The sequence below is a fragment of the Pongo pygmaeus genome, chromosome 7 (genome assembly GCF_028885625.2).
Source record: "Pongo pygmaeus isolate AG05252 chromosome 7, NHGRI_mPonPyg2-v2.0_pri, whole genome shotgun sequence".
Classification (NCBI taxonomy): Eukaryota; Metazoa; Chordata; class Mammalia; order Primates; family Hominidae; genus Pongo; species Pongo pygmaeus.
In genome coordinates, this window is record NC_072380.2 from 22,681,979 (window position 1) to 22,704,154 (window position 22,176).

Below are 22,176 nucleotides of genomic sequence, written 5' to 3' on the forward strand. Positions count from 1 at the left end.
CCAGACGGCGTCCCCAGGCGGGGGCCGGGTCCTCGCAGAACAGTGGATCGGGACCCTTATTTTGGCCACAGCCACAGTTGGGGACGCCACCCAGTCCGTGCCTTCGACCTCGTTCTTGGTGGCCCAGCCACCTGCACCCCACACCTGGCACCCCTGCCTTCCCTCGCCTCGCCCCTCCCCTTCCTCCTCTCGCCCCTCCCCTCCCTCTCCTCTCCCCTCTCCCCTCTCCTCGCCCCCCTCCTCTCCTCGCCCCCCTCCTCTCCTCGCCCCTCCCCTCTCCTCGCCCCTCCCCTCTCCTCTCCTCGCCCCTCCCCTCTCCTCGCCCCTCCCCTCTCCTCGCCCCTCCCCCTCCCCTCTCCTCGCCCCCCTCCTCGCCCCCCTCCTCTCCTCGCCCCCCCTCCTCTCCTCGCCCCCCTCCTCTCCTCGCCCCCCTCCTCGCCCCCCCTCCTCTCCTCACCCCCCTCCTCTCCTCGCCCCCCCTCCTCTCCTCGCCCCCCTCCTCTTCTCGCCCCCCCTCGCCCCCCTCTCCTCGCCCCTCCCCTCTCCCCTCCCCTCTCCTCGCCCCTCCCTCTTCCCTCGCCCCTCCCCCTTCCCTCGCCCCCTTCCCTCGCCCCTCCCCTCTCCTCTCCCCTCCCCTCTCCTCTCCCCTCCCCTCGCCCCTCCCGTCTCCTCTCCCCTCCCCTCGCCCCTCCCGTCTCCTCTCCCCTCCCCTCTCCCGCTTCCGTCGTCCCTCTCCTCTCCTCTCCCCTCTCCCCTCCCCTCCCTCAACTCCTCCTTCGCTTCGCCTCTCCCCTCGCCCTCCTCCTCGCCCCCCTCCTCGCCCCCCTCCTCCTCGTCCCTCCCCTCCCTCTCCTCGCCCCTCCCCTCCCTCTCCTCGCCTCTCCCCTCCCTCTCCTTTCCCCTCCATCGCCTCGTTCCTCCCATCCCTCGTCTTGCCCCGCCCCTCTCTCCTCGCCCCTCCCCCTCTACTCGCCCCTCCCCCTCTACTCGCCCCTCCCCCTCTACTCGCCCCTCCCCACCCTTGCCTCACCCCTCCCCTCGTCTCGCCCCTCCCCTCTCCTCGCCCCTCCCTTCCTCGTCTCGCTCTTCCTCTCCCCTCCCCCTGGGCCACACCCCTCACCACCCCGCCCTCCGCCCCCCCAGCCCCGCTGGGAGTGTCCGGGGGCCGCGCCCAGCTGGGTCGGGACGCGCGCCCTGAGCTGCCTGAGCTCCGCGGGGACTCGGGCCGGGATCCTCGGGCGGCTGCAGCGGCCGGGGCCGGGGCCGGGAGCGGGCCATGATGGGCCGGCGGCGCGCCTTCGCCGTGGACGGCCGGGGTGAGTCGCCCACCCCCAGGCTGGCCGGGCCCCCCTACCGCCCCGGAGCCGCTTCCCGCCCCCAAGCCGGGCAGCCTCTCTCAGCTCCTCGCCCACCCCGCGCACCCCGCGGGCGGCGCCCCCCCCGCTTCGCCTCCCTCGCCGTCTCCCTGGAGGGGCGGTCATCAGGGGACGCCATGCAGGCTGGAGCCCCTCTGGGCTCAGGCGTTAAACCAGCCACCGCCTCCGCCCCACTTCCTCCGGCTCCGCTTCCCTCGCCTTCCCGCTCCGTCTGAGGATGTGGGAATCCGCCCGCGCCCCAGCCCCCTCCGTGGCTGCGGACCCCTCTCCCACCCAGTGACCTCCTGGCCCACTTCCTTGCCCGGAGGGGCCTGGGTTGGCATTCGGCTCCCGCGTGCCCCACAGCTCGTCCCCGCCCCCCTAGCCTGTTTCCCGTACGGTTCATTCTGCCAGGACGCCCCGTCGCGAGAGGGCCTGGCGGAGGTGACAGTAAGGGGGTGCTAATGCTGCTCCTTCGTCCCTTTCTTTCACTTCAGTTCTTTCATTTCAAACTTTTCATAAAATCTTCACTATTGCTCACTTACAACAAAAGCCCAAATCGGTTATAGCGGTGATTTTTATCACTCTCCCGGTGAGCTGCAGAAGACTTCATCTGGCATCCTGATGCCGCAGGGGCCCCCAGAGAGCAGGTTGGATCCCAGGCTTTCCTCTCTGTACCCTGTCCCCTCTCCCTGAACTTGGATACAGTCCTACTCCCGCTTGGGGAGCAGAGGAAGAGCCTGTGGCTCCCCACTTCTGACTCGGAAGATCGTGGGCTGATCCTAGGTGGGAAGCGCAGGCGCAGGCAGTCTAAGGGATTGATGGACGTGGCCTGCCAGGGCTTTGCCTACCACACAGCTCAGAGCACGGGTTCCCTGTCGCTAATAACTGTTGTGAAGGGAGTCCCATCCACACATCTCCAAGACAGCTGGGGCCATATCCGGGCTGCCCGTGGCTGTCCACTGACCGCCCTTCCTCACTGCTCCGGGACACTCCTCCCTGGGGCAGTGCTGCCAGCCATCAGGAATGCTGGGGGTGTTGGGGGTGGCCTGCCCAGCCTGACGCTGACTCTCCATGCAGATGGGGCTGGCGAGGGCCTGGCACGGGGCTGCATAGTGCCTGGAGTCACCAGCACCTACAGACGGATCCCTGACGCTGCCCACGGGTGCTCATCCTGGGAGAGAGGTGACAAGCTCAGTGGTGTCGGCAGGGAGGTACTGTTTCTCAAACTGGCCTCCCAGGACTCAGGAGTGGAGATGGCAGTTGGGGACAGCCCCCTGGCCACCTTACCGGGCCTTTCTCAGGACTCCCTGGACTTTGAATCCTCAGGGAGTTCTGAGCCCCCAGCCCAGGTAGGCCGACTCCTGGCCAGCCAGAAGCTGGGGCAGGTGCTGGAGCGGTCCCGCCGGCTCCCAACAGCTCCCACCAGCTTGTCAGGACAACACCGCTCCCTGCGGCTGGCAAGCAAGCCTGAGTGTGAAGTGCCCCTTTTTGGAGCAGGGGAACAGGAGTCCATGGAGGCAGACACAGACCTAGAGGCAGGCCTGGAAGAAGAGGCGGTGAGTGCTCACTCTCAGGCTGGGTTTAAGAGTGGGATGGACAGCCTAGCTCCTCTGGTTCTTCCTGGAGTTCTCTCGGGGTGGGGCACTCCCTGCCCCTAATTGATGGGTTGTGTCATAGGTTCTTGCTGCACCCCAGTTCCATTTGTGCACGGCCACCTCCGCAGAGGAGGTGGGCAGCTACGGGGGCCCTGCCTGGCACCATTCCCCGCTGGGCAGTGGGGAAGCCAGCTGCGTATTTTCCTCCTCGGGGCCCACTCTGCTCCCATCTGCTGGCTGAGCCCAGCCTGGCTGCTTAGGGTAGGGCAGGAGCCCTACTGGCTGAAATCTCCCCTATCTCACAATGTCCCACAGGTGGGGGGCCTGGGGCCTGGAACCTGGGCCTGCCTCCCTGGGCAGGGTCTTCGCTATCTGGAACACCTGTGCCTGGTGCTGGAGCAGATGGCAAGGCTCCAGCAGCTCTACCTGCAGCTGCGGATCCAGAGGCCCCCAGGGGTGAGTGAGATTCGAGTGGGGGAGGGAGAGGACAGATGGGACCCTGGGAACCATGGCTGCCCTCAGAACAGCTTCAGCCCTCTAGCCAGTCCCTGATCACCTGTCTCTCCTGTGCATAGGATCCCGGCGAGGAGGAGTCGACCCGAGCCCCTTTACCGTCCCCCTTACACACCCCAGGCAATGGGGGGCAGGTGCCATGGGAGCTGCTAAGCCAGACAGAGCAGACAGGTGAGGGGCCATCGTGTCTCCCTTTGTCCTGCCTGCCTGGGGTCCCACCAGCAGGTCCTCTGAGCCGAAGCTTGATGGGGTGTCTTCTGGCCCTGGCCAACCTGACTGTCTTTCTGAAGGGGCAAAGGCTGCTTCACCCCCAAAGGTGGAGGTGCCCAGTGCCAACCCTCCCAGGCTGCCAGAAACCCCAGTGGAGCCAGCGTACCACTTGCCATCTTCCCAGGGACACAAGGTAGGGGACGGGTATATGTGGGGCAGGTGGTGGGCTGGGGTTGGGGGATGGGAGGTGGGGATGCGTGGGCACCCTGGGGGCCAGCAACTCTGGGGAAATGACAGGATTGATTCCTGTTTGGAGCAGGCGACTCATCTCGGCTGTGGTGACAGCTGTCTCTGGGAGCTTGGTTGGGGGTCTGAGTGTGGGGAGGGCTCTGGGTGACCCCTCATCCTCTGCTCAGCGGGATATCTCCCACTGGGACAAGGTCAAGGTCCTGCTCAACCGGATCTGCAGGAGAAGCCACCACCACCCTGAGCCCCCTGCCCCTCCTGATGGCTCTGAGCCCAGGTGAGCCCCGTGCCCAGCCCAGGTTAGGGCACGGAGACGAGACTGATGAGCCAGGATGCTGAGATTGTCATGCCAGTTGTCATTGTCCCCGCGAAACTTGAGAGGCAGTCTGGGAGGGGCTGCTAGAATAAACAGTAGTTAAAACACCCCATTTACAGATAAGGAGGCTGGGTTCTGGGTGGGGTTGGGGGGTAGTTGCTTTTCCAAAGCCGCACGGTGAGTCAGTGACAGCTAGGACCAGAATGTGGGAAATCTGCCTACCCTAGCTCAGCAACCCCTCACCCTCAATGCTGACATTTAGGCCACCTTCCAGGTTTGTGGGGAGAGCAAGGTGGAGCACAAAGGATTTCACAGTGGGTGAAGGCCATCATGCCTCGGGGCTTGTACTGAATAGTTCTCCAGGGGGAAGAAATACCAAGTCATTTAACAGCCCCAGGCCACACCCACACCCAGCTACCCACCAGTAGATAAATCATGTTCTGTCAACTCTAGGGCCATTGTTATTTTTATTTTCTCCTTCTAGCCTAATGTCTTCTTTTTGTTCCACAGGATTGAGGCCAGGGACCTCCCTGAAAGGCCTCAGTGCCGCCCCCACCGGAAGACCTTTATGCCGTCATTAGTGGTTAAGAAGCAACGAGCAAAAAACCTTTCTGTAGGCTGAGACCTCTCGGTGCACCTGGTGACCCTGGGTGGAGGGGACTTGCTGTGAAGTCTTCCTTGCCCTTTGCCCTCTTGCTGCTTCTCCACATTGCCAGGAAAAGCTGCTGACGCCTACCCTCCTCTCTTGAGTGGAGGGCTGAATCTTTCTCCTCTAAGCAGTCTGGTCAGGAGCCTTGGTTTCTTGAGAGGCCCCCAAGATGCGGCAGCTCCAGGGCTCTTCCTCCTCACCAGAAATCCCTGGGCTTCCACAATGTGAACTCACTCATTATCAGGTGTCCGTGGAGTGTTTTTGGCACGGTGACCTGTCTGGGCCCAGCATGTTGCAAATGTGTATTTATGCACAATGATATGCATATCTCTGTGTGACTGTCAGCGTTGCAAGCTGGCTGGATCCAACCATCTCTTCTGAAATAATGCATCCAAAGGGTTGATATTCTGGGGGAGGTCACTGCAGAAGGATGGAACTGATCTTTATTCCCCAGTGGGCAGTTACTGAGCTTTCCTCCTCAGAGCCATGCTGGCAGCCCTGGGACAGAGAACGGTGTGGCTTTGGCTGCCTCTGCATGGAATCTTGCCCCCGACTCCTGAAGACTGCACCAGGAATGAGGAAGATCAGGGACAACCTGGGAACTGAATAACTTTCAAAGCCAGTGCCCGGCTTCTCTGCTCCGTACTAGTGTTTACAGGTCGTAATTCAAACCAGATGCCTGTACTAGTTTTTAGACCCTAAGTCAACCTTTCTGAGCCACAGCTTCCCGCTGGGAATAATGATGCCTGCCCTATCTACCTCACAGACTTGTTATGAGGATAAAGTGAGATTAAACTGCCTCAAAGTGCTTTGTAAACGTCAAGTGAATAGGAAAGGGGAAAGTAAGGCTGGAGGGATGATGGGGAGGTTGGAGGATAAGGGGGGGCTGGGATTGCTAATGGGGACTAAAATGGCCAGTCTCCTGGCAAGATTTTGAGCAGGTCATTTCATTGAGGCCTCTTAGATTTCATATTTGAGAATTAGGGCACTGATTCCTGACTGGCTAGGCATGGGGGTCACTGGCTTGAGTCAGACCAGGAATATCTCTTAGAAATGGCCACTTATAGGCATCCTTCTCTTCCAGTCAGGAGGGGCTGGTTTCCTTATCTGTTGCAGTCTCGACTGCCAGAGGGAGGCGGGCGTGGTAGGCAGTCGGGGGTCCCTTGTGTTTGGGGGGCCTGGCTCCCGCTTCCTTTGAGCCCGGAACCAATGATCCGAAGCCTTCTTTTCTGATGGGATTCTTTAGCGAGGACACTACCGAGGCGCGACTCCCTGACGCGCATCCGATCCGGGAAGGCGCACTTCCGCTCCCCAGTTGCCGCGGGATGGCAGGCCGGCGTGGGGGGAGGGAGAGGTCGGCGGAGACGAGGGAGGGACCATATCCGGGAGAGTGGCAGCTTCCGACCAGTGGTCGCGCTTCCGGAGAGGCGCTTCCGGTGGCGGCGGCAGCAGCGGCTGTGGTGGTTCCGGGTGTCTTTGTGCCCCCGGTGTCGCTGCCCTGGCCCGCAGGTGGGTTGGGGGCCCCCCCGCCGCCCCTCTGTCCCTTCGCCCCTCCGCCCCTCCGCTGGCCGAGGGGCTGCGAGGGCCGGGCGGCGAAGATGCGTGGGGCGCGGAAGGGGCCGAGCCCCTCTTTGGACTGCAAGTCCCGTCTCCCTGGCAACGGCCTCGGCCTTGGGGGCGGGCGGGAGGAGGAGAAACCGCGCGCCTCAGTCCTCCCTCGGTGGCCTCGCCGCGGCTCTGCTGGGAGACCCGGCGCTGGCGGCTGCTGAGGTCGGAGCGGAGGGCCCGGGAGCGTGGGAGCAGGAGGGTGGCGCGCAGCCGGTTTCGCGTTCGGTCGGCCAGGGAGCTGCCTTCCCACCAGCCGGTCGAGGAAACAACGGGTCGGGCTTCCGGGGAGAGGGCCCACACCGTCTCCTCGCCGGCATCGGCCTCCTCCATTTTTCCGGGCCCTGCGTGGAGGGTTTTGGCGGATGTTTTTGAATGAAGGAATGTCATCGGGGCTCTCTCGAGCCCCTCACCCCGCCAGCGACTCTGGGGGTGGCGTGGCATCGTGAGAGGAGCGCTAAGTTGTTGGGAGGCCTGGGTGTGAGTACCAGTTTTGTCACTACCTGGTTATGTGGCCCCGGGCAAGTCTCTTGATCTCTCTGAGCATCAGTTTCCTTGTCTGTAAAACAGCATGACAGTATCACGCACCACTAGGTTATTGTCAGGGCAAACTGGAACAATATAATTTCTTGTTTCATTTCTTACTTCTCTATATTTTCTTCATCCAGTACCTTCATTCATTCTTATTACCCACCTTCCTGTTTTCCTAAATATCCTTACTTAAGGTTCTCCACTTTTCCAGGTATAGATGGAAATTTCCCCTATGAGCTGTTAATTTCTTTCTTTTTGGATTGAAGGCTTTTCCCCACGACTCTGAAAGAGGACAGCGTTCCCAATGTCCCAGTTTAAGCGCCAGCGGATCAACCCGCTTCCAGGGGGACGCAACTTCTCAGGTGATCACTGTTCTCCCTACCTGCCCTCATCCTGGGAAGTATGTGCTCTGGAGTTAGTTTGGGGTTTCCCTGGTGGACAGCAATTTGCTGCTGATGTTCCTCTGGAAAACAGGAGATGCCCACAGTGGTTGCCAGTGAAGCTTTGTGGAGGAGCTGGCTGGAGCTGTAGCCTTTGGATTTACCACATCCTTTGATTGACTCGTGCTTAAGGTGGTAGGGGCGGTTCCTGGAGATTGCTTCTCTTTCCCCATAGGCACAGCTTCAACATCTCTTCTGGGCCCTCCTCCTGGTTTGCTCACTCCTCCTGTGGCCACAGAACTGTCCCAGAATGCCAGGCACCTTCAGGTAGGTTGGGCATCCCTTGTAGTAAGTTTCAGCCCTTGGGACTGAATGCATGGAGGCCTGGTGCTCTTCTTCTCTTACATAATGGATTATCATTCCTGATCCCTCTCCTGGTAGTGGGCTAGTATGGGGTTGCCCAGATAGCCTTCAGACTGGGGCATCATTTCTCGCTCCAGGGAAATCTTTAGCGTACGTCTTGGAATTAATGAACTGGAAATCCTAGAAGAAGCTTGTGGGTCAAGAACCAGTTCAAACATGCCCCAACCCCTAATGATGGAGTATGCCCACCACCCCTGTACTTCACTCTGTGTGAACTCTTGATGCAGTACACTGAGCCGGGGCGTGGGTTGAGATGAGACCTTCATGGCAGAGTGTGATTTTGTCCAGTTTGCTCCCTTTTACTTTTCAGCTGTCTCCTTCTCTTACAGGGTGGGGAGAAACAGCGGGTCTTCACTGGTATTGTTACCAGCTTGCATGACTACTTTGGGGTTGTGGATGAAGAGGTCTTTTTTCAGCTAAGGTAGGCTTGAGGTTGGTCCTCTAGCGGAAATGCTTATTGGATTCAGTTCTGTCACCATGCTGGTATTGCCCCCACCCCCCTCAAAGCCATTGCTTTGCTGTTTTTGTGCAAAGTGTGGGAAATCTTGATGGAAAAGGCCTCATAGGGGCAGTCAGGGTGGCCTGGCCAGGGTCCCTCTCCTGATGGGGCCTTCTGGCTTGTATGCTGGCAGTGTGGTGAAGGGCCGTCTGCCCCAGCTGGGTGAGAAGGTGCTGGTGAAGGCTGCATACAACCCAGGCCAGGCAGTGCCCTGGAATGCTGTCAAGGTGCAAACGCTCTCCAACCAGGTATTCATCTCTCCTTAGTATGTGCATTGGAAAGGGAAGGGATGGAAGCCCCTGTGCCCTGACAGCTGGGCAAAACTCTGACTTTTGTCAGGGGGGTGGGACTGCATCTTTCCAAGGTAGTGAGTGCCTCAACCATGGGGTCCCCTGAATTTCCTGGCTCTTGTTCTGCAGCCCCTCCTGAAGTCCCCAGCACCTCCCCTTCTGCATGTAGCAGCCCTGGGCCAGAAGCAAGGGATCCTGGGAGCTCAGCCTCAGTTGATCTTCCAGCCTCACCGGATTCCCCCACTCTTTCCTCAGAAGCGTGAGTACGAGTGGCACTGTGGCTGGGTGTGGCTTTATGGGGTAGTCTAGATCAATGGACTTTCAGGTTGTTGCTCTTAGCATAGAGGGGGGTACTTCTGTGTACTGGAAGAAAGGTGGGCAATCTGGGTAGGTGTTTAGAGTTTTTGTTTTGTTTCTTTCTTTTTTTTTGATGGAGTCTCGCTGTGTTGCCCAGGCTGGAGTGCAGTGACACGATCTCGGCTCACTGCAACCTCTGCCTCCTGGGTTCAAGCAATTATTTTGCCTCAGTTTCCCCCTTAGCTGGGATTACAGGCGCCTGCCACCATGCCCGGCTAATTTTTTTTTGAGACAGAGTCTCGCTCTGTCACCCAGGCTGGAGTACAGTGGCGCGATCTCGGCTCATTGCAAGCTCCGCCTCCTGGGTTCACACCATTCTCCTGCCTCAGCCTCTTGAGTAGCTGGGACTACAGGCACCCACCACCACGCCCGGCTAATTTTTTGTATTTTTAGTAGAGACGGGGTTTCACCATGTTCGCCAGGCTAGTCTTGAACTCCTGACCTCAAGTGATCCATCTGCATTGTCCTCTCAAAGTGCTGGGATTACAGGTGTGAGCTACCGCACCCGGCCGGTTTTTAGGGTTTTTGAGTCACCAGTCATTTCCTTTCTGCAGCTCTGAGTCTCTTCCAAACATCCCACACACTTCACCTGAGCCACCTGAACAGATTTCCTGCCCGGGGCCCTCATGGACGGTTGGATCAGGGCCGAAGGTAAGAGGATGATGTCCCTTTTTTTGGCCACTTGTTGACACTAACATTCTCTTTATTTTATTATTATTTTTTTGTGTTGGCCAGGAAGTGAACCCAGGTCAACTGCTTGGAAGGTGGCTATGCTTACCACTAACATTCTTTGCCTGCAGCTAGATCCTAGTCCCTTTTCTCTGAAGTATGTAGACACACTGAAATGTATATAAAAATATTGGAATTTTATACAGTGGTTAAGCAAGCAGGGAGTTGATACAGTTCATCTTTGAAAATGTCATGTTGAGATACTTCTTAAATACTCTTTTGTTTCTAGTCCCTAAGTTAAGATGACAGGAATGGAAACTCTCAATAGTAACATGTCAAAAGTAGCACTGCAGTATCTGTTCTAGTTGTTTAAAACGTTTCTTTATAGACACCATACTCATAAGTATGCTGTTAGAAGGTGTATATTGCACTCTGCCTGGGAGTTCAGGCCTCCGTGCCTTGGATACACAGGTAGCTTTCTCAGCCATGTGTGGAGCAAGCATGGCTGATTTGGGCCTTTAGGGTATCCTGGTGATCCTGTCTTAACCTGTAGCATTGGGGACCACCAGGAGCATGCTGTCCCGTCTTCTCTCCAGTTCACATGTTCCTTCCTCAGTCTCACTCTCCCTGAGTGTTTTGCTTGTATCTCTAAAAGTTAAGCTCTAGACTGATTTGTTTAAGACTCGTTCTAGTTCTGTCTTAATTTTAAACTTGTTATAATGGAAAATTTCACTATATGCAAGGTAAACAGAAAGGTATGAGGAACCTTATTATACCCATTACCCAGCTTCTTCAAGTATCAGCTACCATTCTTTTTTATCTCTACCTCCATCTACTCACTGCTCCCACTTGATTTTAAGGTAAAAAATTTTAACGTGGAACTTATGTAGATTGAAATGCACAAATGTTGACAATTTTGACAAATGGGAAATCTTATGTAACCCTTAACCCTTTTTTTTTTTCTTTCTTGAGACAAGGGCTTGCTCCATCACCCAGGCTGGAATGTGGTGGTGTGATCACGGCTCATTGCAGCCTTGATCTCTCTGGCACAAGCCATCCTCCTGCCTCGGCCTCTGGAGTAGCTGGGACTGCAGGTGTGCACCACCATGCTTCAGTAATTTTTTAAAACGTTTTTTTAAGGCTGGGTGTGGTGGCTTATGCCTATAAATCCCAGTGCTTTGGGAGCCTATCTCTACAAAAAATAAGTAAATATTTATTTATTTTTGTAGGAGGCAGAGAAAGGGTTTTACCACATTGCCCAGGCTGGTCTCGAACTCCTGGGCTCAAGTGATCCTCCCACCTCAGCCTCCCAAAGCGCTGGGATTACAGGTGTGGGCCACCACGCCCGGCCCATTGTGAATTCTAAGTAGGGGGAAGCTTTAGGATTGTTTGCCATGGGGTTTCCACTGCTTGAAATCCTGTGTCCCATTCTCCATTGTAGACACCATATTCATAAGTATATAAACATATCCAGTCGCTGGTATATATTTTGCGTTTACCCACTCCTCTTGTCCTGTGCATCTTCCTGGTCCTCAGTTTCCAGGGACCTTCTACCTTTCAAACTGTGTGAGTTTATTAAAGGCTTCATTACAAAATCACAGCAGGTGCCTTCTGAGACAGTATAGCCTGGGTGAAGCTCTGTGACTGCTGTGGACTTTCTGCTTTAGGGTTAATTTCAGGCTTTCTCTAGTCAGTTGCATTTGATTGTCCTGGATGTGCTGAGGCTCATGCAAGGTCTGTTGTATTACTTTGGCCATTATGCTTCAGTGTCACAGCTTCTACAGAAAGGACGTACAGGTTGAGCATCCTAAATCCTAAAACCCAAAGTACTCTCAAATCCAGAACTTTTTGAGTGCTGGACTTTGAGTGCAGTCAAAGGAAATGTTTATTGAGCATTTCAGATTTGGATTTTTGGATTTGGGATGCTCAGCCAGTAGGTATAATGCAAATATTGCAAAATCTGAAAAAAATTCCAAACCCAGGATGCTTCTGGTCCTAAGCATTTCAGATAAGGGATACTCAATCTCTACTACCATTGGGAGGGAGATACTATATTACCATCGGTCAGTAGAGAGAATGTGCAGACTGGGGCCAGGGGTAGTAGGAATTAGGTCATTCTGGGGCAGCAACTTTTATTTATTTATTTAGTTTCTCAACTTTTAATTTATGAAGGGCTCAGCTGCATTAATGTTCTGCATGGAAGCCAAGCTTTATTTTGAATTCCTGGCTTTGGGATGCAGAGAACAATGTCTCCGTTGAGCAGCTACTGCTGAGCTGTGGTTTTTAGACAGGTGTACCCAGCTGGGCTCTGCTGCTGTGAGTCCTGAGAGGTCAGCCCCTGGTGCTGCCTTATGACCTCCTGACAATGTACAGGAAGCGGAGGAAAGTGGCCACACAGTGTACAGCGTTGAGTGGATCATAACAGTTTAGCTAGAGGCCGACAGCATTACTGTGAGCTGGAGAGTTGTCAAAGTGGCTTTGGCATGGGTCTTCTATTAGAAACATGGGCTGCTGACATCCCATCGGGGCTAGAGAAGAAGGCCACTTTTGGATGGAGATGCTCATGCACGTGGAAGTGACCAAGGCCAACAGAAAAGAACAGGCGTCATGATAAGTCTGTTCAGCTTAGTCACTGGGGTGTGAACAGGGAAATGACCCAGGCAGGTCTAAAAGGCAGAACAAAAACCTTCTGGTGAATATAATCAACTCAGTTACCCAGGCACAGAGAAATGGCAGTGGATTTTATTTCTCTCATGTGACATGGGGGGTTTTCCCCTTATCAGTCTGGCACTTTATAATGAATGGTCTAAAGGTTTTTTCTCCTCAACTATTTGTATTTATTGTACCCATATCTATTGCACTTATAACATAGTTATAGTGTAATACTGTGGTGACTTATTATAAAAAATGTGTAAAGCAGTACATGCTATTATATAAAATTAAAATAATATAAATACGTAGGCCGGGCGCGGTGGCTCATGCCTGTAATCCTAGCACTTTGGGAGGCTGAGGCAGGCGGATCACTTGAGGTCAGGAGTTCAAAACCAGCCTGGCCAAGATGGTGAAACCCCCCAACTCTACTAAAAATACAAAAATTAGCCAGGCATGGTGGTGGGTACCTGTAATCCCAGCTACTTGGGAGGCTGAGGCAGGAGAATTGCTTAAACTGGGGAGGCAGAAGTTGCAGTGAGCCGAGATCACGCCACTGCATTCCTGCCTGGGCAACAGAGCAAGACTCTGTCTCAAAAAAAAAAAGAAAAAAGTATATATATATATGTGTGTGTCTATATATATATATGTGTGTGTGTATATATATATGTGTGTGTGTATATATATGTGTGTGTGTATATATATATGTGTGTGTGTATATATGTGTGTGTATACATATGTGTGTGTATATATGTGTGTATATGTGTGTGTATATATGTGTGTGCATATATACGTGTGTGTATATATACGTGTGTGTATATATACGTGTGTGTATATATATATGTAAAAATATGTGTGGTTTCTACCTTCTTTCTCTTTAAAGGTAACTTATTAACAGGTAGGTATTAAAGAATTTTAGAAAATAATTTTGAAAAGGAAAATCTCTTGCCACACTTTTCTCCTGTGTTCTAGTTTTTATCTATACATGTGCATACTTTTTGCAATTTTAATCTTAGAGTTCAAATTATTTTTGTGTATTTATAAACAGTTTTCCATATTGCAGCATAATGCTGCGTGTTTTAATGGCTGCGTGATTGTTTGTATTTACTGTGAAAATTTGCGTATTGCTGAGTATGTATTTGGTTTTTTACTCTCAGTTTATGCTGCTTCATATTTTTCCACTATGTGTAGCCTTTCTTCTTCTTTAGAATTAACTTTCTTGGGACAGATTTTCAAGAGTGTAATTATTGGAGCAAATGGTTTGAGTGTTTTTATGACTTTAATGTGTATTATTAAGGATTTGTAACTGTCTCTCTCTTTTTTTTTTTTTGGTGAGACAGAGTATCGCTCTGTCGCCCAGGCTGGAGTGCAATGGTGCAATCTGGGCTCACTGCCACCTCCGCCTCCCGGGTTCAAGCGATTCTCCTGCCTCAGCCTCCCGAGTAGCTGGGATTACAGACGTGTGCAACCACACCTGCCTACTTTTTTGTATTTTTAGTAGAGATGGGGTTTCACCATGTTGGCCAGGCTGGTCTCGAACTCCCGACCTCAAGTGATCTGCCCACTTCGGCCTCCCTAAGTGCTGGGATTACAGGCGTGAGCCACCGCACCCAGCCTTGTAACTGTCTCTTCTAATAAAATTTACTTTTTTTTTTGAGATGGAGTCTCGCTCTGTCACCAGGCTGGAGTGCAGTAGTGCGACCTTGGCTCACTGCAACTTCCACCTTCTGGGTTCAAGCGATTCTCCTGCCTCAGCCTCCCAAGTAGCTGGGACTGCAGGCACGCACCACCAGGCCCAGCTAATTTTTGTATTTTTAGTAGAGACGGGGTTTCACCATGTTGGCCAGGATGGTCTCGATCTCTTGACCTCGTGATCTGCTCGCCTTGGCCTCCCAAAGTGCTGGGATCACAGGCGTGAGCCACCGCGCCCGGCCATATTTACTTTATAGGACGCATAGCATGGATCCATATATGCGTCTCTTTAAAAGAAAAATCATTTTTTTCTCATTTCAAAAAAATCATGTTAACTATAATTAATGAAGTGCAGAAAAATATAAAATTATTCGTAAGCTTACCAGAGGCTTCCACCATTAATATTTTATTTCCTTTCAGTCTTCTAAAGTTGTTTTTGCAGTAGCTGAGGCCTACTGTGTATATAATGTTGCAGAGTGTGCTTTTTGCTTAACAGGAATGTTTATTAAAAGAATGTAAATATCCATTTTAATATCTTTGTAACGTTTTGTCATATGGCTATTAGCATGGATTCTTTTTCCATTTATTGAATGTGAGGGATTTCGATTGTTTCCAGTTCTTTTAGTTCAGTATGCATTGAATACATATAACAATGGTTTCTTACTGTTGGTGATGGGTCAACTTCTAGTGATGACTATGACTCCAAGAAACGCAAACAGCGGGCTGGTGGAGAGCCCTGGGGTGCTAAGAAGCCAAGGCATGACCTGCCTCCTTACCGGGTCCACCTCACTCCCTACACTGTGGACAGGTGAGTGGCGAGGCTGAGGTGGGCTCAGTCTTGCTGCTGGTAATAGTTTCTTATGTAAATGAGATGGGGGCTATGCAAGTGCACATGTATGTTCTTACAGCCTTTTCTTACAAAACAAAAAGCACATGGAAACCTGTTGTACATACTGTTTGGTGGTCTGCCTTTTCATTGAATGTACTTTAGATTTTATTTCATATGAACATTTATTAGATCCAGTTTTTTTTTTTTTTTTTTAGCAACTACACAGTATTCATTGAATGGATGAACATGATTTATTTAACCAGTTCTCCATTTGCACTCTATCCTAAATTTTCTTGGAATGAACATCCTTCTACTTACACCTGTGTGTTTGTTGCGATCAATTCCTAGAAATGGAGCAGCTGGCCCAAAGGCTTTGCTGTAAGCTTCCACAGCTATTGCCAGTTCTCCCAAAGAGGCTGTGTCCATTCTGCTCTAACCAGTGGGGTGTGGAGTCCTTATTTCCCCATGCCTTTGCCAACACTGTTAGCCGACTTTTCCGTCTTTGTCTGTCTAGTTGGTGACACATGATAATGTGATTTGCATTTCTTTAATTGTAAGTGAGATTGAGCATATTTTCTTGGCTTTTAATTCTTATGTATTTCTCTTAAGAACCTATTGATGTCAATTTTCTGTTTTAGGCTTTTGAACTTTTTGTTACTGATTTGTGAGTTCCTTTATACTAAGGCAATGACCCATTTCTCTGTCATGTATTATAAGTGTTTTCTTTTTTCCCTTTCCCAGTTTGACTTTTGCCATCTAGAGTTTGTAAATTAAGTGGTCAGATCTGATCTAGCTTCCTTGAGAGGTGCCTTACTTCAAAAGTTCTCAGACTAAAAAAAAATTCGCCCATTTTTTCAAATCTTTGATGGTTTCATTTCTAATGTTTTAGTCTTTGCTCAGTCTGGATTCCCTTGCTGTCTTCCTGTAGCCCCATCTGTGACTTCCTAGAACTCCAGCGCCGTTACCGCAGCCTCCTGGTCCCCTCAGATTTTCTGTCCGTGCATCTGAGCTGGCTATCAGCCTTCCCTCTGAGCCAACCCTTTTCCCTCCATCATCCGAGCCGGATCCAGGTCTCTTCTGAAAAGGAGGCAGCTCCAGACGCTGGTGCTGAGCCCATCCCTGCAGACAGTGACCCCGCTTATAGTTCCAAGGTAAGCTGACAGGCGTCTGTCACTTATCTGATTTCTGGAGGCTGAAGGCAGCTCTGAGTGTCTCCTCCTGCACAGGTACTGCTGCTCTCTTCCCCGGGGTTGGAGGAATTGTATCGTTGTTGCATGCTCTTTGTGGATGACATGGCTGAGCCAAGGGAGACGCCAGAGCATCCTCTGAAGCAGATTAAGGTAAGAGCTGGAGAGCAGGAGGAGATGCATTCACTGGTAATGTCCAGAACCTGTCATGTTTTGAGTGCTGCGCTCCTGTTCCTGAATGCATAAAACGAGGCATCTCGGAGCCGAACACCCCTCATTTCACCCAGGAGGAAGGTGCAGCTCAGAGCTGTTATGACTAGTCAGAGAGAGCTAGGTGGCTGGTTCCTGTTTGCAGATAGAGACCTCACTGTGTGGTGGACTTCCCCACTTCCTGCTGCCTTCATCCTGATGGGTGGCAGCCTTGCCCTGCAGTGGGAGACCCAGGTAATGTAGTTTTTTGTTTTGTATCCCTGATCTCTTTTTGCAGTTTTTGCTGGGCAGGAAAGAAGAAGAGGCAGTGCTGGTTGGGGGTGAATGGTCTCCTTCCCTGGATGGCCTCGACCCCCAGGCTGACCCGCAGGTGCTGGTGCGTACTGCCATCCGCTGTGCGCAGGCCCAGACCGGCATTGACTTGAGCGGCTGTACCAAGTGGTGAGTGGGCTTCCTGAGCCTCAGCTGCACCAACGCACCAGGCTGGGGAGGTTTTGTTGGGAAGGCCCGGTCCCTGCCCCTTTCTGCTGGTTAGCTCTCTGCCCCCTAGTCCCGTTCCTGCCCCCTCTGGTGCCTCAGGGTAGGGTGGGGTGTATGCTAAAAGCTGGCTGAGCCACCAGGCTGCACTTGAGACTCCCTGGAGTTGTCCTTGCACCTTGTAGGGTGCTTGTGTGGTTGCGACCTCCCCACTGACTGATCATTTCTTGAGGACTTGGTCTGTAGCTTTCCTGTTGTGTCTTCAAAGCTTGGTTCACAGTGTGTGCTCATTGAGTGCTGACTGGAAACTGAAGCCCTTGCCTGTGAACGTGGTGTCTGCGTGGAGTTGTCACTAAAGAAGTTAGTACCTCCTTTTGCCATGTGCAGGTGGCGCTTTGCCGAGTTTCAGTACCTGCAGCCGGGACCCCCCCGGCGGCTTCAGACAGTGGTGGTATACCTGCCGGACGTCTGGACCATCATGCCTACTTTGGAGGAGTGGGAGGCCCTGTGCCAGCAGAAAGCTGCAGAGGCAGCTCCCCCGACCCAGGAGGCACCAGGGGTAAGGCTGTGCCTTAGCCAGCAGCGGGGGATATAGGTGGCCTAATCCCGGGACCCAGAGGGTCTCATTTCAGCTGTTGTCACAGGAAACGGAGCCTACTGAACAGGCACCTGACGCCCTGGAGCAAGCAGCAGACACTTCTAGACGGAATGCAGAAACTCCAGAGGCCACCACACAGCAGGAAACGGACACTGATCTCCCAGAGGCCCCTCCACCCCCCCTAGAACCTGCTGTCATCGCACGCCCTGGCTGTGTAAACCTGTCCCTCCATGGGATTGTGGAGGATCGGAGGCCAAAGGAAAGGATCTCTTTTGAGGCAGGTGTCACAGTCTTGGGGAGGCTGTGGGCTGGGATCTGTGGGCCTTAAAGCAGTCTTTCTTCCTGATGCTCATGGACCCACCCACCTCCTCGTCAGGTGATGGTGCTGGCCGAGCTGTTTCTGGAGATGCTCCAGAGGGATTTTGGCTATAGAGTTTATAAGATGCTGCTGAGCCTTCCTGAAAAGGTTGTGTCCCCACCTGAACCTGAGAAGGAGGAGGCAGCCAAGGAGGAAGAAGCCATCAAAGAGGAGGTGGTCAAGGAGCCCAAGGATGAGGCGCAGAATGAGGGCCCGGCTACCGAGTCGGAGGCCCCGCTGGTGAGTACCCTGCCACCTCGGGCTGTCATAGTGCTTACCGTGACCGCGCGTCTTTACCCCGGGCTCTGTTCCGAGCGCTTCCTGTGCCCTAGGTCATTCCCTGCTCCCTTGCTCAGCATGGACTGAGGCCGCACAGCTAATAAGTAGCACACCTAGTGCAAGGGAAGGTGGCGCAGAGGAGTGCAGGGAGCATGGCTGAGCAGCCTGACAGCACAGAAACCGTCATCACTGAGAACGCTTGGCAGAGTGGGGTGCTTTGATTGCCTGATGGTTAACTAGAAAATTTTGTAGGCCGGGCGCTGTAGCTCACCCCTGTAATCCCAGCACTTTGGGAGGCTGAGGTGGGCAGATCATGAGGTCAGGAGTTTGAGACCAGCCTGGCCAATATGGTGAAACCCCATCTCTACTAAAAATACAAAAATTAGCCGGGTGTGGTGGTGCATGCCTGTATTCTCAGCTACTCGGGAGGCTGAGGCAGGAGAATCGCTTGAACCCGGGAGGCGGAGGTTGCAGTGAGCCGAGGTCGCGCCACTGCACTCTAGCCTGGGCAAGAGAGTAAGACTCTGTCTCAAAAAAAAAAAAAAATTTGTAAACCTTTTCTAAAATGCTAGTCTGCTTTTTTTTTTTTGGAGATGGAGTCTTGCTCTGTCACCCAGGCTAAAGTGCAGTGGTGCAACCTCGGCTCACTGCAACCTCTGCCTCCCAGGTTCAAACGATTCTCCTGCCTCAGCCTCTGGAGTAGGTGGGATTACAGGCACCTACCACCAGGCCCAGCTAATTTTTGTGTAGAGATGGGGTTTCACCATGTTGGCCTGGCTGGTCTTGAACTCCTGACCTCCGGAGTGCTGGGATTACAGGTGTGCGCCACCATGGCCAGCTGCTGCTTGTTTAAATACTAGCAAATGAATGTAATTTCTTCTGGGACCAAGATCAACTCTTGAGGAAAAAAGCCCAGGTGTCTGGTGATGCCCTGGCATGCTCTGAATCCCACTTAATGAAATTAAATACATGAAATGAGACGGTGTCTGTAGAGCTCTCCATACAGTGCCTGGGGCATAGTTGATACTCAGGTGTCAGCCATGCTTACTATTGGTAATTGTGATAACTGCCTTCCTTTTCCTTATAACCTTCTTCTGCCTCTGTAGAAGGAGGATGGGCTTTTGCCCAAACCACCCTCTTCTGGGGGAGAGGAAGAAGAAAAACCCCGGGGCGAGGCTTCCGAAGACCTGTGTGAGATGGCCCTGGACCCAGAACTGTTGCTTCTGAGGGATGATGGAGAGGAGGAGTTCGGTATGTTGAGTGGTGAGAGGGAGCTCGCAGGCTTGGGATGTGGCTTTCCACCTGTGGCCAAGCTGGTTTTCATTTTTGGACTGTGGAGTTGGGTGGGCCCTGCTCTCCATTTATCTTGGGCTTTCTGTAGCAGGAGCAAAGCTGGAGGATTCGGAGGTCCGGTCCGTTGCCTCAAACCAGTCAGAGATGGAGTTCTCTTCACTTCAGGACATGGTGAGGCCTCCTCTTGACCTCTCTGGGCCTCAGTGGTGGTGAGGCTTGGCAAGGCCTCTGGCCCACTCTTGGGAGAAGGAAGCTTACCAGTGACTTCCTTTCTTGATGGAACCAACACACAGTGTGGTCCTTGGCTCATGGAAGGGCACGTTCATAGGCTCCAGGAGAACATTTCAGTGTCTGTTGGGGTGAATGGGAGAGGGGTATTTGATCCTCTCCTGAGAGAGGAGCACAGGAGCTTTTGCCAAAGTGGGCCAGAGAGGAAGGCTGGCATGGGCGTGATGAACATCAGGCAAGGTGCTTGATGTTTTGTTTTTTTTAGAGACGGGGTTTCGCTATGTTGCCCAGGCTGGAGCACAGTGGTTATTCACAGGCATGAACATAGTGCACTGCAGCCTCGAACTCCTGGGTTCAAGTGATTCTCCTGCCTTAGCCTTCCCAGTAGCTGGGACTTCAGGCATGCATCACTGCATGTGGCCCTAGCCACTGGATTCTGAACAGGCTGAATCCTGGGCGATAGAGCCACTGAGGGAACTATTTGCAAATCCTGTTCATCTTTGTTTTCTTTGCAGCCTAAGGAGCTGGATCCCTCTGCTGTGCTCCCCCTGGACTGTCTGCTTGCTTTTGTGTTCTTTGATGCCAACTGGTGTGGCTACTTGCACCGGCGAGACTTAGAGAGGATCCTCCTCACCCTTGGGATCCGGCTCAGTGCAGAGCAGGTACCTTCTTTCCTCTGCCCCAGCACATGGGCACAGGCCTACACTTACTCCTGCTCTAGGTTCCCGCCCAGGGTCGGGGACTGGGCCTTCTGATCAGCAGGTGTCTGGGGGTGTGTTTTCTGCAGGCCAAGCAGCTGGTCAGCAGGGTGGTGACCCAGAACATCTGCCAGTACCGGAGCCTTCAGTACAGCCGCCAGGAGGGCCTGGATGGTGGCCTTCCCGAGGAGGTGCTCTTCGGTATGTCCTGGGGCCCTGCAGCCTTCCTGGGGCACGGGTAGGGCAGGCTGCCCTCTCTGGAGACTCCATCCTGAATTATTTTTCACTGTTCTCTCTAGGAAACCTGGACCTGCTGCCCCCTTCTGGGAAAAGCACGAAGCCGGGTGCTGCCCCCACAGAACACAAAGCCTTGGTGTCCCACAATGGCAGCCTGATCAACGTGGGGAGCCTGCTGCAGCGTGCGGAGCAGCAGGACAGCGGCCGGCTCTACCTAGAGAACAAGATCCACACACTGGAGCTGAAGCTGGGTGAGGGCCTGGGGCTGCGGCCACCATGGGGGCACGTGCAGACCAGTAGGGAACCCGCTGCTTAGGCTCAGGCCCTGCCGCGTGCTCTGGGCCTTGATGGAGCAGCCGTCCCCGTTTCCTTCTCCACCTTGCAGAGGAGAGCCATAACCGTTTCTCAGCCACTGAAGTAACGAATAAGACGCTGGCGGCAGAGATGCAGGAGCTGCGAGCCCGGCTGGCGGAGGCTGAGGAGACCGCCCGGACGGCGGAGCGACAGAAGAGCCAGCTCCAGCGGCTGCTGCAGGAGCTCCGCAGGCGCCTGACCCCCCTGCAGCTGGAGATCCAGCGGGTGGTGGAAAAGGTAAGGTGGGGGTGGACCAGGAGGCAGCACAGCTCCTTTCCCTGAGCTCCAAAAGTCCCTGGAAGGGCGCTTGCCCCTGTGTCGGGAGTGACCAGAGGGCCAGCAGGCACCGGCTTCTTCCTTCCGTCGCTTGCCAGGCAGTGTGCCCCTGGTTGCAGGTTCTCTCTCTGGGAATTGAGCAGTCAGCAGCGTGCAGTGGGAGCTTCCCAGCAGGAGGCAGTCCGCAGTCCTCAGATCACCTTGCCAGGCCCGATTCTGGGTACATCTGTTTCAAACAGGCTGACAGCTGGGTGGAAAAGGAGGAGCCGGCACCTAGCAACTGACGGCCTCGCACGGAACTGCCATCCTGTGAGGGCAGCGGTGGCGCCCGGCGAAGTTGGAGCCCTTGCGGTACCAGAAAGCAGCGGGAGCGAGACCTGGGAGCCAGGGCAGGGGTGGCTGACCCCATGCTCAGCCTCTAGGGGACGGCAGGCCATCAGGCTGGGGGCTGTGCTATGTGGGATGGATGTGTGAGGAACCCCGGTTCCACTTAACTAAATACAACATCTTTTGCACCCCTAGAATGTCATTTTGCCCTCAACCTTGGTATTTCTCCTGGGGCCCTTTTAGTCTTGTGCTGACTTTCTCCTGTCCTCTTCCAGTTTAGAATAAGACAGGGGAGAAAAAGGCTTTTCGAGTGTGGGACAAGGTCTGATGTCAGTGAACTGAAGAGACAGACGTGGAGCCTGGCTGGGGCTAAGCAGCCCCCTCCTCCGGATGGCACAGGCTCTGCTAGGTTCCGGACACAGGCTTCTGGGGGAAGGGTCTCCCTTCGCCATCACGGGAATGGAGTCCACGCTAGAAAGTGCTCAGTGTTGGGCTGGGTTTGCCAATAGAACACTGTGTTCCAGTCACCCCCGACTTGCCAGAAGAAACCAGCACCTCTTTCCCGTGGCTCCTGTGTTCAGAATGTGGTATTGGCTCTGGCCCAGCCTACTCCCCTGTTACCCATAATTCTTGCCTCTTTCCATAATCCGTGGTTTCAGTTTGACTTTGTATATAAAGTTGGGTTTTTTTTTTTTTTTGGCTTGTTTTTTAAATAAACCAAAGTCAAAAACAAACTGAGTGTGTCCTCCACAGCTCTTCCTACTCCTCTCCTAGGCTTGCCTGCGTGCCCTCCCGCCCAGCGTCTCTGCTGGACCACGGTGCAGTTCGCTCCAGAAGGTGGGG

The 22,176-nt window shown here is 53.6% G+C and overlaps 2 protein-coding genes across 8 annotated transcripts; both read left to right on the forward strand.

The window, feature by feature from the left end:
* The first annotated feature begins 771 nt into the window (after positions 1-771).
* Positions 772-5,696, forward strand: C7H8orf58 (chromosome 7 C8orf58 homolog). 5 transcript variants are annotated; one of them, XM_054498200.2, is made up of 7 exons: positions 791-1,316; positions 2,436-2,914; positions 3,269-3,409; positions 3,529-3,637; positions 3,757-3,869; positions 4,117-4,199; positions 4,749-5,696. In XM_054498200.2, exons 1-7 carry the CDS (start codon positions 1,277-1,279, stop codon positions 4,858-4,860), a joined length of 1,077 nt encoding a protein of 358 aa, XP_054354175.1. In that variant the 5' UTR covers positions 791-1,276; the 3' UTR covers positions 4,861-5,696. The 5 variants fall into 5 exon arrangements, with proteins under 5 accessions (XP_054354173.1, XP_054354172.1, XP_063524650.1 ...); XM_054498199.2 differs by having other exon boundaries at positions 799-1,316; positions 4,093-4,199; XM_054498197.2 differs by having other exon boundaries at positions 777-2,914.
* Positions 5,697-6,210: 514 nt separating this feature from the next.
* Positions 6,211-22,067, forward strand: CCAR2 (cell cycle and apoptosis regulator 2). 3 transcript variants are annotated; one of them, XR_008504108.2, is made up of 22 exons: positions 6,211-6,396; positions 7,290-7,385; positions 7,639-7,730; positions 8,156-8,247; positions 8,459-8,573; positions 8,745-8,874; positions 9,527-9,623; positions 14,671-14,790; positions 15,740-15,962; positions 16,038-16,151; positions 16,486-16,649; positions 17,073-17,244; positions 17,330-17,560; positions 17,660-17,881; positions 19,027-19,171; positions 19,302-19,384; positions 19,957-20,103; positions 20,229-20,340; positions 20,439-20,627; positions 20,762-20,967; positions 21,246-21,357; positions 21,609-22,067. XR_008504108.2 is itself a non-coding variant. In XM_054498189.2 (21 exons), exons 2-21 carry the CDS (start codon positions 7,328-7,330, stop codon positions 21,288-21,290), a joined length of 2,757 nt encoding a protein of 918 aa, XP_054354164.1. In that variant the 5' UTR covers positions 6,211-6,396; positions 7,290-7,327; the 3' UTR covers positions 21,291-22,067. The 3 variants fall into 3 exon arrangements, 2 of the variants coding, with proteins under 2 accessions (XP_054354164.1, XP_054354165.1); XM_054498189.2 differs by having other exon boundaries at positions 21,246-22,067; XM_054498190.2 differs by lacking the exon at positions 6,211-6,396 and adding an exon at positions 6,551-6,972 and having other exon boundaries at positions 21,246-22,067.
* Positions 22,068-22,176: the final 109 nt, after the last annotated feature.

Excerpts from the sequence above, each read along its gene's own strand:
- CCAR2 (XM_054498189.2), top strand. The coding sequence starts at position 7,328 with ATGTCCCAGTTTAAGCGCCAGCGGATCAACCCGCTTCCAGGGGGACGC. Across the intron at positions 7,386-7,638 it reads AGGGGGACGCAACTTCTCAG|GCACAGCTTCAACATCTCTT; the intron begins GTGATCACTGTT and ends CTTTCCCCATAG. Across the intron at positions 20,968-21,245 it reads TCCAGCGGGTGGTGGAAAAG|GCTGACAGCTGGGTGGAAAA; the intron begins GTAAGGTGGGGG and ends TGTTTCAAACAG.
- C7H8orf58 (XM_054498197.2), top strand. The coding sequence starts at position 2,177 with ATGGACGTGGCCTGCCAGGGCTTTGCCTACCACACAGCTCAGAGCACG. Across the intron at positions 3,638-3,756 it reads AAGCCAGACAGAGCAGACAG|GGGCAAAGGCTGCTTCACCC; the intron begins GTGAGGGGCCAT and ends GTCTTTCTGAAG. Across the intron at positions 3,870-4,116 it reads CATCTTCCCAGGGACACAAG|GTCAAGGTCCTGCTCAACCG; the intron begins GTAGGGGACGGG and ends CACTGGGACAAG.